This window comes from Balaenoptera acutorostrata, chromosome 20, assembly GCF_949987535.1.
Source record: "Balaenoptera acutorostrata chromosome 20, mBalAcu1.1, whole genome shotgun sequence".
Lineage (NCBI taxonomy): Eukaryota > Metazoa > Chordata > Mammalia > Artiodactyla > Balaenopteridae > Balaenoptera > Balaenoptera acutorostrata.
This window is the reverse complement of record NC_080083.1, coordinates 14,572,554-14,588,153: the sequence shown is the minus strand read 5'-3', so window position 1 is coordinate 14,588,153 and position 15,600 is coordinate 14,572,554. Positions and strand designations below refer to the sequence as shown.

The 15,600-nt window shown below is 44.4% G+C and overlaps 1 protein-coding gene across 4 annotated transcripts in view; it reads right to left on the bottom strand.

Annotated features, from left to right (window-relative positions):
• TLCD3A (TLC domain containing 3A) overlaps positions 1-15,600 on the bottom strand; it is a 29,793-nt gene that overhangs the window by 3,283 nt on the left and 10,910 nt on the right. Inside the window, exons 2-5 of one of the 4 annotated variants that reach the window (XM_057536449.1) lie at positions 7,002-7,164; positions 5,116-6,828; positions 4,582-4,665; positions 470-674 (exon numbers count right to left, since the gene is read on the bottom strand). In XM_057536449.1, coding sequence (XP_057392432.1) covers positions 470-674; positions 4,582-4,665; positions 5,116-5,237 — 411 coding nt within the window. In that variant the 5' untranslated portion in view covers positions 5,238-6,828; positions 7,002-7,164. The remainder of the gene's footprint in view (positions 1-469; positions 675-4,581; positions 4,666-5,115; positions 6,829-7,001; positions 7,165-15,600) is intronic. The other 3 variants (XM_057536450.1, XM_007183822.2, XM_007183823.2) reach the window with 3 other exon arrangements.

The window sequence follows — 15,600 nt, the reverse complement described above, 5'->3', positions numbered from 1 at the left end:
CCATTTCTCTTCCTTGTTGGGTGAGTTTTTTTAATGGGGAAAAATGGAGCTGGGGAGAAATTATGAGGCTGTTTGCTTTGAGAGTCTGTGCTTTTGTGACATCAGAATAGTGCAAACAGCCCTCTCTGGGCACTATCAGAGCAAATAACCAGTTGATAGAGCTACTCTCATTTCTTTAAAACAATTTTTATGTTGTTTTGTATTATATATTGGTTTTATATTGTATGAACTAAAGGCAGAACCTTTGCCAAATGCTCGGGTATCACAGAGGGCTGGGGGATTGCCAGTAAAGAGGATCGCAGACATTTCAGATTTAATTCCTTTCTACACTGTGGCAGCAGCTGGCAGGAGGGCAGTGGGGGCAGCAGGAAAGGGGAAGAAAAGGGGGCAGTCAGACGGTTGGGACACCCAGTTCAACAGGAGAAACGAGTGGCTGAACCTACTGGTGCCTGTCCTGGGGGGCCATTACCTGTGCGACCGGCACGAGGACAAACAGAATAACTGCGTGGTGCGTGATCATGAGGCGGTTTTTACTGAGGAAGTTTCGAAAAATGGTGAGGGTATGTTTGCTGCTCTGGTCCCCGGTTCGGTACCATTCACAGAGGTACATGGCGTAGGAGTCATAGATCATGTATGGAATCAAAAACCAGACATACTCTCGGGCAAGCCAGTGCCTGAAAGAAAGCATATGGGTGGTCCAAGAAGTAATTATGGATATCAGTTATGAAGGCTCACAGCCAGCCTCTTCTTAAACACATCTGCATCAGCTTTGTACTTCATCAGCTGTTTTTACTCCAGATACTTTACAATGAACATGCTGAAGCTGACAAGGAGAGTGAACAACTTTCTCTAAATTACAGGGCAAACTCATAAGTGTCAAAGGTAGAAAGCAAGGATTCACTCAGCACCATGTGTTTCAGTGACTTGCCGTCACTATTTGCCTGGTTTAGCTACTCATTTGTAATGGATTTTCTGGTACTTTGTGATATAAGCTGACTTTGATACAGATATCTCTACCAGTGATTCAACAGACCCACCAAGAAACAGGTTTGGAAAGTGACCCAAATCCCAAACCCAGTATTTCCAGTTTAACCTACTCAGTTGCTCAATAGTTGGGACACTACTCTTGCATCTGTTTGCAACCCCACTCTAGGGAGTTTCCAGGAAGTAACCCTGGCCACTTTCTCTACAATACTATGGCTAAACCCAGTTTCACTCATTAAGAAAAATATCTCTGGAAACGAGCCCAGAGCTCAAGGACTACCTTACAGTAAATAGATACCAAAAGAGAAGCTAAGACAAAAGACAATGTTCCCATTTACTTGTCCAAGGGGTTGAATCAATATTTGCTGAGTCAAAATGATAGTTTATCACTGTTCCAGAGCAGATTAGAAGGGAAGTCTCTACAATTTCCAAAATTTTTTTCCCCAAATAGTCACTCTACAGAAAATATACATGAAAAAAAAAATCTAAATTGAAATTATGTACTATCCTGGGAAGGATTAGACTAAGTCAGCAAAGTTTTATCAAGCGCCCATGTGTTAGGTAGAAGAAACCATTTAGTTTTATGGTTCTCAAACTACCTGAACATCAGAATCGCCTGCAGTGCTTATAAAGGGCTCCACGCCTCAGAGACTACACATGGTGTGCCCAGGACCTCAAATCTGTATTTTTAACCTTTTCTTCATTTAACCTAAGGAGCCAGTCCACTGAACTGCAACAATGGGAGTATAGAGTGCCATTCACATTTCTGTTCCTGAATGATTCCACACTTACCACAGCAAAACTAAATAATGAGTAAGCAGTGAAATAGGCAAACAAGTAATGGCAAACTTAATATACATTCAGGTAAATTAATTAGCCAAGTTCCAATGAGGCAAAAAGATGCAATATTTATTCTACTGCCCATCTGTGGTCTCCATCGCTTTCTTGAAGCAATTCCAAAGTAAAACAACTATGAAGAGCTATTAAAAACTCATCTGGGGCTTCCCTGGTGGCGCAGTGGTTAAGAATCCGCCTGCCAATGCAGGGGACACAGGTTCGAGCCCTGGTCCGGGAAGATCCCACATGCCGCGGAGCAACTAGGCCCGTGCGCCACAACTGCTGAGCCTGTGCTCTAGAGCCCACGTGCCACAACTACTGAAGCCCATGTGCCACAACTGCTGAAGCCCGCGTGCCTAGAGCCTGTGCTCTGCAACGAGAGAAGCCACCACAATGAGAAGCCTGCGCCCCGCAACAAAGAGTAGCCCCCGCTCACTGCAACTAGAGAAAGCCCGCGTGCAGCAGCGAGGACCCAATGCAGCCGAAAATTAAATAAATGAATAAATAAATAAATTTATAAAAACTCATCTGAAATATAACTGACCTCTCCCCTTGAGTGGAGCCTAGGGTTTTAAAATTTTGCACACAGTACCAATTCAATAAGATGCGAAATTGTGGCTGTTAGTTGAATTCCCTGAAGACTTACCAGCAAGCGATCTGGATTATAATCTTAGCTAGCACTAGCCTGGACCTTAACTTTTTTTATAAAATGAAGATAATTAAAAAAAAAAAAAAAGATAATAATCCTTGTCTTACTTTCCTGACAAAGTTATTGTGAAGATTAGAAAGTTAAAAGTATGAGAGTACTTTTATTATTATTATTATTTTTGGCCACACCACGCAGCTTGTGGGATCTTAGTTCCCAGACCAGGGATTGAACCCAGGTCCTCAGCAGTCAGAGCGGAGTCCTAACCACTGGACCGCCAGGTTCCTCTCAGTTCCCATTGAGAGTCCTTTTAAATGTAAAAAGTATCAGCACTTACTTAAATGTAAGTGCTAAGATCCCGCAAGACAGCGGTGTGGCCAAAAAAAAAAAAAAGGAAGCGCTTACATTGAGAAATTGCCTAGAGCTGTGTGACTCTCAGCCCTTGTACAGATCTGGGTCTCTTTAAGGAGCTGATGATACCCCTGGCCCCGCACCACACCCTGCAGATAATTCGGGAAGATTCATAGACACCCCCTCCTACCTACAGACATTCTATATGAAGGCCTAAAATTAAAAGACATAGAATAGAAAAATATTTGGATGTACAGACTATAAACCCCAAAAAGCTTTTTTTTTTTTTTTCAGATGATTAGGTGCCTTTAGATCATCCTTGTGCATCCATGTAAGTTGAGGGCACAGAAGGTGGTGTCTGTCTCTATTTTGCAAGCAGAGGATGAATCTAAGGCATAAAGATATACAAAAGGAGGACCCTAAAAGCCAAACTGAGATTTGCTACCATGCTCAAGCCACTAAGACACATGGCTTCTGAGGGGAGAGCACAACCATGCTACAGAATTGAAAGTTAATTGTGTGCACATCTCTTCCTGAAATGTGTAGCAGCTGCCTGCTGTTTGCCCTCAAGTGCCGTGGGGTTGCATTTGTCTTAGCTTAATCTCTGCAAAGGAGGCAGGTTTCAAGTTTGACCTGACAAACTGGGGTCAGTGAGGGAGCTTGCTGCACCATCAGAAAATGCTCAATTAAAATAAAAATTGAACCCAGCTGAGAAAATGCTGTTAGTCTTTGGTGTATGCAATCAAAGTCACTTGACCTATCTTCTCTCAGCATCTACAATTCATCGCCAATAACTGGTTTTCTCTAAAAAAAACAAAAAAGGCAAAAGAAAAGCACGAAAATCGTGATGACAGGGTTAATCCCAAATAAGAGCCAGGCACTAAATTTGCAGGCCACAGTGAGATAGATGCCCCTCTCAGGCTCCCCTCCCATTCCATTCCCAACAGGTGAAAACCAGGACACTTAATAGAGTCAACATGAGAAAGGGATCAGGAAAGGCTATTAACTTTCCCTGCACATATGACAATTGCTCTTCAACTTAACTGTGAGGAGGAAGGGGTGATTCTAGGAAGACAGGTGAAAAGGATGGCTTTAAAAGGGGGTGGGGGGCACACCACTGTTACCCAGGTCTAAATACTATACAAAGTAGACCAGCCTGGTCGCTATGATATGTTTCACTGAATGCACATTTCCTGTCCTGCCTGTGGACTGAACTTTCACACCCATTCGAGTCAGTTTTCTGAAAGCTCCAGAAAACTCTTCATCACCTTCATCTTTCAGAGGAAAGACAAGAGCAGTATTTGTAAGGAAAGGGGTGGTGGATTTGTTCCTTTCCATAGCAGGGCTCTGCTAACCACACATCCTATCTTGGCCAATGAATGCTCCACAGCAGAACCCCAGGGAGATCATTTAAAAGAACCAAAAGCCATACTTCCACTTTTGAATAATTTTCACATTTATCTATCGCATAAAGAACTTGGATCGTTGGACCACACTGTCCTCTAACACGCCACCTTAAATCAGACTCAGGCTCTGTCATGCCCTAGCATTTCTTCAGTTTACTTTGTCCTAAGCTGGCGATGCTGAAGGAGGTGAGGAGAGGAGGAGGGAACTAGTTATGGTGCCCAAGTTTCACCCATTAATCAGCTGCCTGACGGCACATGCTGATAAAGAACTAGGACCTGTGAGCCACTCAAATGCGGAAGCTTCGAAAAAGTTCAGCGCCGTGATCTGTGTAGCTTTCACCTGGCATTGGATGTTACCTGTCGGTGATCACGTGGCTACAGGAGCGGATGATGATGATCCCAGACCCGGTGGCCAACACAGCCTGCACTGAAGAAACCAGCCTAACGTACGACAGAAAAGAGAAAAAGGGGGGAGGGGGGACGGGAAGCGTGCTCAGTCCAGTCCCATGGACAGCATGAAGCCAGAACTCTTCAACCTGACTTCCCCAGGCCGCCAGGGCGCCGAGGAAAACGGTAGGGCCGCCGCCGCGCTCCCGACTCCCAAAGCAGCTGGCAGATGTCAGCAGCGGGGAGACGTCCCTCCCGGTCCTCATCAGCGTGGGCAGCCCCCCACCCTCCAGCCTGCTCCCGCTCCACCCTCCTCCGCCTCCCTCCCTCCGGGGGCAGGCTGCACAGGGTCCTCGGAGCGCTCCGGCCAGCGCCGTGGACTGGGCGAGGACCCGGGAGGCGGCCCCCTCGCTTCCTGTCGCCCCCCTTTTCCGCCCTGGGCTCGGCGTTGGGCGGGCGCAGCCGGGGCGCGTGGCCGGGCGGCGGCGCGGCCTCGCCCCGTACCTGGTGCTGATCAGCACGCAGTCGTTGTGGGTCCAGGCGGGCCGCGCGCGCCGCAGCCCCCAGGTGCAGAGCACGAAGAGCCCCGGGAAGAAGAGCGAGCCCCAGGCCAGCGGCAGCAGCATGGATGCTCGGGCTCGGCCGCCTAGCTTGGCGCCCTCGGCGTGGCTCGATCGGCTCCGCGCGCGCGGCTCCGGGACTGACGCGGCCCGCCCGCCCCTATTTCTACCCTCCGCCCCCCGCCCAGGCCCCGGCCCCGGCCCGCCGCGACTCCGGCAGCCGCCGGGCGCTAGTCCCGAGCCCGCGGCGCCACTCCCCGCGTGACCAGGCCGCGGACCGCGATAGGAGCGGGCCGGCCGGGCGGGGCGGGGTCTCGCCGCCACCGCCCCTGGGCCCCGAGGCTTCCCCTGGTTTCCCGGCCGGCGAGTAGGCGGCAGCGGGAGTTGCTGCCCGCCGGGCCGCGAGTGAGCGGACGCTGCGCCTCCGACCAGCGGCGCGCGAGTGGCCGCCGCCGGGCCGAGGCCGTGGAGGAAGCGCCGAGGCTCTCGGGGCTTCTGTTCCGTCACCGCGGACGCCTCCCCCTCCCTCGGGGACCCGCCTGGCTGACGAACTGCCCCGCACCTGCCCACCGGGCGAGGCGGGCGAGGCGGGCGGGTGGGCGAGGCCCCGAGGGGGCCAGGTAGGAAAAGGCTCCGGGTCTCGACCCCCGACTAGCAGGGTGGGGTGAGCCCGCGGGGCAGGGGCGTAGCCCGGCGCGAACAGGGCGGTGGGCGTCTCTCCCGGCGAAGGAAGGAGAGGGCGGGTGGACTTCAGGCCGTCTGCCCGCCTGACTTATCTGTGAAGCACTCTCGCTTCCAAGTGGGAGGCTTAAGGAAATGGTCTTTGTGCCGGCCAGAGATGGCTTTTCCACGTCCTGCCAACCGCCGAAATTTCTCCAGAGAAGCATCGATCCAGCAGTTCCTCTCTCCAGCCACACATCGAGGTGGAATCTCACGGCTGCAGACTTTCCGTGGTACTGCAGTAATGTCTCTAGGCTTTGGGTCAAGATGCTGTCCCGTCTTGGTGACTGTTTCGTTGTTGTTGTTGACAGCGTCGTCCTTACTTCAAAGTTCTCGGGCCAAATGCCCTGAACTTGGGTGGGCGGAATCGAATCATTTTCACTCAGCACCAGTCACATGGCACCAATACAGTAACTTCAGTATTACTGGCTTCTCTTCTCTTGGGACTTGCCAGAGTTTTACTTTGGTCTGTATCTTCCTCAGCTTACAAATGTGGGGGGGAAGACAATTCATTTATGTCTACAGCAATTGAAAGGTACTGTGCATCTCTTCAAATCACCATCATGCAAAATGCTAACCAAAGCCCCATAAGAGTACTTTGGAGCAGCTGGGCTCAGCCCCCCTGGGCCAGTTTCCTCATTTGTGAAATGAAGAAGCTGAATTACAAGTTCTCTTAGGTTCTTCCAGCTCAAAATTCTTAAGATTCTACGACTTTTATAAGGTAACAGATTATTTCTTTAAATGTCAATTAAATTTCTCTAACATGGCAGTTGCTGGTGTAGAAGCCGATGTAAACACAGCTTTTAACGTCTTCATATATGTAGTTAAGGTGAGGGATTTAGGAAGCAACATTAAGGAAGCAGAAAACCCAAAGAAAAGTCTGATATTTCTTCCACTTAGGGCAACATATCTAACTCCCAAATTCACCGGTAACACCCTTGGTGAAATAAGAAAGATACTTCAATTTGGTAGCAAGATATCTGGCAAATAAAAAGCTTTCTGTACATTCACATTTGCATGAGGGTAAAGGACAGCTATCTTCCATTCTCTCCAGAACAACAAATCCTTCTGCATTGCAATTTCTACTCCCTACCCCTTTATCCCAGTCACCTCCAGCTCCAGCTTTTCCAGAGAGGGACAAGTGGTCACAAGTCCTCCCTGCCTTCTCTTCTTAAAGGGATCAGCAACGTGCATCAAGGATGCCAGTACTTTTCAGTGATGGGAATCAATCTACTCCCTATGCAAGAAGTCGTTTGTACAGCTCTTAAGGAGTCTATGAAATGAAAACAAAACAACAGATGTTTCATGCATAGAAAATAACCAGTAAAATCAGTTTCCAACACCATGCTCATGAAGTCACCAAAATGTTTAGGTTGAATCACCAGAAGGGCAACAAGCATAAAGTGAGCCCTGGCTTTTCAAGTGGGCAAACGATAAAAGTCAAAAAGCATCAAGCTTTTTTTTTACACAAACTTCTACTCACCTTTCAGAAGTCTTGAGTCAAATGTTTCCTCCTGAAAGAAGGTTTCAATTTACCTGTCTCTCCAGGCAGGTTTATAAGTTCATTTTCTAAACTGCCTTTGCATTTGAGTAGTGAGCACGTTGGTTTTTATTTGTATGCACTTTCCTTGAAACAGGACCATGTCGGGAATCCCCTGGCGGTCCAGTGGTTAGGACTAGGCGCTCTCACTGCCAGGCCCGGGTTCGATCCCTGGTTGGGGAACTAAGATCCTGCATGCCGTTTGGTGCGGCCAAAACCCCCCAAAAAAACAACAAAAAAAACCCCAGAATCTTTCTGTTCTGTTTCCTAAGTAATACCTGGCACATTGCAAGCGCTCAAGAAATGTTTGATACTTTTTAAAGCTAATGCTTATTGAGTACTTACTATGTGCCAGGTACTGGATCCAACATTTTGCATGAGTTATCTCATTGGTTCCTCACGAAAAATCTGTTGTCCTCACTCTGTGTGAGTGAGTGTGTGTCTGCAAAATGAGACCCAAAGCAACTAAAATATTGCTAAGGTCACAATGCTGGTAGCAGAGTTGGGATTTGAATTCAGTATTTTCTGCCTTCAAGGTCAATGTGCTTAATGACTATTCTGCCTTCAAACTTGATAAGCAAGGAGAGAGTACATAATTCTTTTTCACAATGTGGTTTCTGATTAATAACCACTGTTCCTAATTGTTTACCCACAAATATAAATGTGTGGAGTGGAGTTTATGGGCTCTGATGCTGCTATTAACACCATTTTATATTTATATATAACTTTATAATTTTTCAAAGCACTTTACATATATTATCTCACTTGGTTCTTAAAATAACCCAGTGAGGTAGGTGAACATATTGTTTTCATTTTATAGATAAGGAAACTTGGATGCAAATGGTAAACTGAATTGCCACCCTACGAAGTGGCAAGTCTCAAATTAGGACCCTGGACTGCTGATTCATGTTCCAGGGTGATTTCAACTACTTCATGCTGTAGGGTTGGGATTTAAGGAGGTTTTGATTATGCTTCCTTTGTGGGTTTCAGGCGTGAGCTTGGGTTACTGGATGTTAAGACTTATTTACCAAATCAGAGTTACACCCCTTGAATGGGAATTAATAAAGCTCCCAGTTTGGGAGGGCTGTGGTGGGATTTCTAGGTGGTTTCTTCTGCCACTGAGGTATATGATCCTGTTTTTTGGTCCCCATCTCTTCCATTCCTTTAGATCCCAATCTGGATACCATTAGGGGATAAGATACACGACTCTCCCCACGTCTGCTCCCTGGTTTCTCCAACCTTAAATTGAAAATTCCATATTTACTTGTAGAATGCTTTGAGAATACTCAAGTGAATATCATTAAGATATGTGATGTGTGGGCTGCTACCTTGCATCTATCGGAAAAAAGGTTGAGATTCACACATGAAACATCTTCACATCGAGCATCTGAACCGAAAGAGAACTTGGAGGTCTCCATCCACTCATCTACTTTAAAAGTCATAACAGAGAAAATGAAACACTTCTGAAATGAAAATTATTTTGTTTAGAACCTCACTTCCTTTCTGCATTAGGGACAGGTGAAGCAGAAACAGAGCAGGAACAAGGAGAAAAGGAGAAATGAAGTGATGGGAAGAGACATGGAGAGAAAGATACAGCACAGAAAGAAGATCCACCGGAAGAGACTGAGATAGATACAAGGAATAAAAAGGCCAAGATACAGCCTTCAACACAGGAAAATAGGCATAGAGATACGGATCCAGAGATTGGAATTCACAACAAGCGAACAAGAGGAAAAGGGCTGTAAGACGTAGAGAAAGATGAAATGAGGCAGACAAAGAGAAAGAAAGTGATGGCCATTAATGGAACATCACTCCTTTCGGGCTACCATCAGCAAAAGCCAGACAGCATTTCAAGGAGGCAGCTTGCTCTCAGGACTCAGAGTGTGGCCAGGAGGAAGTTAGCTGCCTTCCTTTTTTTTTCTCTTGTACTTTGCACTCAGTAACAACACCTGATCAACACCTTTCGCTGATACCTGCATTTGTGTTTCCCCTCCAGACTGAATGCTCCTGATGGGCAGGTGGGGCCTATCTATCCAGGAGGCAGCCATGGCATTCAGCTCCAGGGTTAGGAGTAGAGGACCTGAGTGCCCGTTTTGGCTCTGCTACTCAGAAGCTGTGTGACATGGAGAAAACTACCTACCCTTCCCTGTAAATGGGGGTTCCTCTACCTAACTCACAGGGTGGCTGTGAGAATTAGGTGAAATCTTTTCAAAAATACATGTAAACTATATGCAGGGCAGGGACTTCCCTGGAGGTCCAGTGGTTAAGACTCCACGCTTCCACTGCAGGGGGCACAGGTTCAATCCCTGGACCAGGAACTAAGATCCCACATGACACTTGGCACAGACAAAAAAAAAACAACAAAAAACTATATGCAGGGCAGAGGCCAGGGACTATTGTTCTTTCTCTTGGTATCCCCACAGCACAGTTACTTGCTGGTAAGCTTCTCAATAAACATCTATTGGGTTGAAGATGCCCTAGGCCTGCCTTAGCCAGCTTCCAGACTGCAGCTTCCTCAGTTTTATCCTGGACTATTTGCAATAGCAAACTGTGAGTCCGAGAAGCACAGTCACACCCAAGCACGTGGCTTCTGCAAACAGTGGCCACAGCTGCACACCACAGGAAAGTCTTTGCTTTTGTACACAGTGATAATGATCCCTGTCAATAAAAACCATAATTTACACAAAGAGCTGATTATATAGTGCTTGCCTTTGTGTATTGCTCTATGTTTTTTCAAAGTCCTTTCACAAACGCGTTTCCTTTGCTATAAATGCAAAAATTTGCTTGTTTGCAGATGGCTACACCTAACTAAAAGAGTGAGTCCTACAAGCTTAAAAAGTATTCAAGGACGTTGATCCATTAAGGAAATTATCTTTGAAATGAGTTAGAAGGAGCAAATTGCTGTGAACAAATTCAGCTGCCTTCCTAAATCATCAGGTCAACAATTTTCAGTGTCTTTATGTCTCATAAGTAATTCCATAAAAGGTTGATTTTGCTTACTTAACTCATATGATTTCTTTCTTTTTTTTTTTTAGTTTTTTGGTCATAAAAGTAATACTTTAAAAAGTAAAACCTGTGCAATATGGAAAATAATAATCAAATAATGCCACCACTGAGAGATATTACTCTCAGATTATTAACATTTTAGTAGAATTCTTCCCAGTCTTCTTTATATGCATTTATTATATATTTCATTGAGATCATGCTTTAAATTAATTTTTAAAATTTATTTATTTATTTACTTTTGGCTGTGTTAGGTCTTTGTCACTGCTCCTGGGCTTTCTCTAGTTGCGGTGAGCGGGGACTACTCTTTGTTGTGGTGAGCAGACTTCTCATTGCGGTGGCTTCTCTTGTTGTGGAGCACGGGCTCTAGGCGCGTGGGCTTCAGTAGTTGTGGCACGTGGGCTCAGTAGTCATGGCTTGCAGGCTCTAGAGCGCAGGCTCAGTAGTTGTGGCGCACGGGCTTAGTTGTTCTGCGGCATATGGGATCTTCCCGGACCAGGGCTCAAACCCGAGTCCCCTGCATTGGCAGGTGGATTCTTAACCACTGCACCACCAGGGAACTCCCTTTAAATTAATTTTGAATATTAATATTTCACTTATCATAAGCATTTTCAATGTTAAGATTTTCACAAACCTCATTTTTTAATAAGTCAGAAGTGATTTGATATTTGAATTATTGTAGATTATCTTTCAAAGTGTGTTTTCACTGGTTTTGAAAGGAATTCTTGGGGTAAGAGCAGGTTTGTTCGTAGACACACCTTGGCACACAAACATAGACAATGCCTTCATCCTTTCTGGTAACTTTATCCTTAAAAATATTAAGATTCTCATCCTTACTAGCACTCTCAGTTTCTGTTTTTAAAGTGGCATCATAATATCTATAGCAACCCAAGCTCCTATTTAAGTATCTAGTTTTTTCTTTTTATAGGCTGAGCTCTATTAACCTATGTAGTAAACTACAGTTATGTAGGCGCTTGGTACTTAAGAAATGAATGAAGGAAAAGCATTCCTGTGAAGCTAAGTCTGTAGTGTCTTGTGCCATGCACAGTCAATCTCAACGCCAAGAGTTAATTACAGCTCAGCAAGATTGTAGGTGAAAACTTAAATGCTGGAAACTAAGAACAATGCAGAAAACTAGCATTCAAAAAGATACATGCACCCCTATGTTCACAGCAGCACTATTCACAATAGCCAAGGCACGGAAACAACCTAAATGTTCATCGACAGATGAATGGATAAAGAAGATGTGGTACGTATATACAGTGGAATACTACTCAGTCATAAAAAAGAATGAAATAATGCCATTTGCAGCAACATGAATGGATGTACAGATTATCATACTAAGTGAAGTCAGAAACAGAAAGGAAAATACCATACAACATCACTTATATGTGGAATCTAAAATATGACACAGGACTTCCCTGGTGGTGCAGTGGTTAAGAAACTGCCTGCCAATGCAGGGGACACAGGTTCGAGCCCTGGTCCGGGAAGATCCCATATGCTGCAGAGCAACTAAGCCCGTGTGCCACAACTACTGAGCCTATGCTCTAGAGCCCACGAGCCGTAACTACTGAGCCCATGTGCCACAACTGCTGAAGTCCACACACCTAGAGCCCGTGCTCTGCAACAAGAGAAGCCACCACAATGAGAAGCCTGCACACTGCAACAAAGAGTAGCCCCCACTCGCCACGACTAGAGAAAGCCCACATGCAGCAACCAAGACCCAACACAGCCAAAAATAAATAAATAAATAAATTAAAAATAAAAAAATAAAAATATGACACAAATGAACTTATCTACAAAAGAGACTCACAGACATAGAACAGACTTGTGGTTGCCAGGGAGGAGGGGGACTAGGGGAGGGATGGATTGGGAGTCTGGGATTAGCAGAGGCAAACTATATAGAATGGATAACAAGGTCCTACTGTATAGCACAAGGAACTATATTCAATATCCTGGATAAACCATAATGGAACAAAATATAAAAAATAATGTATATATATGTATAACTGAATCACTGTTGTATAGCAGAAATTAACATATTGTAAGTTAACTGTACTTCATTAAAAAAAAAAAGAACAATGCGGAGAGAGGTGATTAGTTACAGAGACTTAAAAGTATACTTTGGGAAGGAATCTTCATTATATATAGCAACAAGAACCTCAGCCCCATTGTATATATGTGCCACATCTTCTTTATCCATTCATCTGTTGATGGACACTTAGGTTGCTTCCAGGTCCTGGCTATTGTAAATAGAGCTGCAATGAAATATTACTCAGCCATAAAAAGGAACAAAACTGAGTTATTTGTAGTGAGGTGGATCAACCTACAGACTGTCATACAGAGTGAAGTAAGGCAGAAAGAGAAAAACAAATACCGTATGCTAACACATATATATGGAATCTAAAAAAAAAAATGGTCATGAAGAACCTAGGGGCAAGATGGGAATAAAGATGCAGACCTACTAGAAAATGGACTTGAGGATACGGGGAGGGGGAAGGGTAAGCTGGGACAAAGTGAGAGAGTGGCATGGACATATATACACTACCAAACGTAAAATAGCTAGCTAGTGGGAAGCAGCCACATAGCACAGGGAGATCAGCTCCGTGCTTTATGACCACCTAGAGGGGTGGGATAGGGAGGGTGGGAGGGAGGGAGATGCAAGAGGGAAGAGATATAGGGATATATGTATATGTATAGCTGATTCACTTTGTTATAAAGCAGAAACTAACACACCATTGTAAAGCAATTATACTCCAATAAAGATGTTAAAAAAAAAAAAGAACCTCAGCCGCAAGCATCCTAGCGCATGCTTATGTGGCACCTGAGTGTCACACTTGTCTGTGACTGACCTCATGAACTATGAATGGTCAGTCTGAAGACTGAATGAACTGTTGAGGTAAGAGCCAGGCTGAAATACATTTGCTCTGCAGACAGAGCAAACTCCCACGTTGCCAGGTAACATGATGGAGCTGCCTAGCAGAGGTCTTAGAAGGATTTGGAAGGTTTTAAATAATATTAGTGTAAGATGAAGGGCAGGGAGCACTTGGTAGTCAAGAGTCTGCCACTTTCCTTCTTTTATGTGTTATAAATCCATTGTTTCCTTATGCAGTAAGTGGCTTGCATCGGTTTGTCCTTATATGCAGTGGCTTGATCGGTTTGTCCTTATATGTTTTCTTCTCCTGTTTAGATAGTAAATACCATGTCCACTCAATCTGCTGCTGTTTAACATCTACTATTGTGGTCCTGGCCAATATAGCAGCACACACATTAGCCTTCAAAAAAGATTTTAATATTGAAAAGGGAGAGAAACAACTATCACTATTTTTCAAACAATATGGTAATTTATCAAGAAAAAATAAGAAAATCAACTGAAATATAGAATAAAACAGTTGAGGTAAGGTGGCTGGATACAAAATTGACACACAAAAATAAATGGCTTTTCTATAAGCCAACAAATAACAATAAGAAATGGTAATAGAAAAAGAGGACCATTTACAATTTTTTTGTAATTTATAAAATCACTAGTTTTAGACCTAACAAGAAATATGCAAGACCTATATGAAGAAAGCTACAAACCTTTACTGAAAGACATAAAAACCTAAATAAATGGAGAGCATGGCCTAAAAATTCAATATTGTAAACATGTCAACTTTCCCCAAATTGATCTCTAAATTCAATACAATTCCAGTCAAAATCCCAGCGTGTTTTTAATGGACTCCATAAGCTCTTTCTTTTTTTTTTTTTTTTTAATTAATTAATTAATTTATTTATTTATGGCTGTGTTGGGTCTTCGTTTCTGTGCGAGGGCTTTCTCTAGTTGCGGCAAGCGGGGGCCACTCTTCATCGCGGTGCGCGGGCCTCTCATTATCGCGGCCTCTCTTGTTGTGGAGCACAGGCTCCAGACGCGCAGGCTCAGTAGTTGTGGCTCACGGGCCCAGTTGCTCCGCGGCATGTGGGATCTTCCCAGACCAGGGCTCGAACCCGTGTTGCCTGCATTAGCAGGCAGATTCTCAACCACTGCGCCACCAGGGAAGCCCCCATAAGCTCTTTCTAAAGCTTATGTGGGACTTTCCTGGTGGTCCAGTGGCTAAGACTCTGCACTCCCAGTGCAGGGGGCCTGGGTTTTATCCCTCGTCAGGGAACCAGATCCCACATGCCGCAACTAAGAGTTCATGTGCCGCAACTAAAGATGCCACACGCAGCAACAACGATCCCGCGTGCCGCAACTAAGACCCGGCGCAGCCAAATAAATAAATAAATAATAAAGCTTCTGTGAATTAGAGAATATGTGCAAGTAAATATTTACAAGACTGATAATATCCAGTGTACATAATGATATGAGGGTTATAGACACTTTTCAGTGCTGATAGAAGTATAAATATGTATTGCAAGGATTCAGCATTGTTTGTAATAGCAAAGAAAAATTAGGAATGATCTAAATATCCAATAGTGGAATGCAGATCTTCCTCAGCTTATGGTGGTGTTATGTCCTGATAAACTCATGGTAAGTTGAAAATATCATAAGTTGAAAATGCATTTAATACACCCAACCTACTGAACAACATAGCTGAGCCTAGCCCATCTTAATTAAAAGTGCTCAGAACACATACATTAGCCTACATTTGGGCAAAATCATCTAACACAAAGCTTATTTTATAATAAAGTGTTGAACATCTCATGCAACTTATTGAGTACTGTACTGAAAGTGAAAAGCAGAATGGGCAAGTGTAGCAGTTGTTTACCCTCAATTGCCTCGTTGACAGAGAGCTGCAGCTTGCTGCCCCTGCCCAGCATCACTGAGAGTATATTCACCCAGCACACTGCTAGCCCGGGAAAAGATCAAAATTCGAAATCTGAAGCATGGTTTCTACTGAATGCGTATTGCTTTCGCATTATCATAAAGTTGAAAAATTGTAAATTGAACTATCGTTAAGTCAAGTGGGAGACCGTCTGACATAAAATATTTTACGGTATGATCAAACTATGGAATGCTACATAGCCTCTAAAAGGAGAGATAGACCAAAATACAGAGAAAGATCTCCAGAACATACTGGAAATTTAAAGGGGAAAGAATAAATCACAACAATAAGTACAGTGAGATGTAACTTACAGTTTAAAAAAACTATAAATGTGCTTGTACGTATATTGCTACATAATCACGCA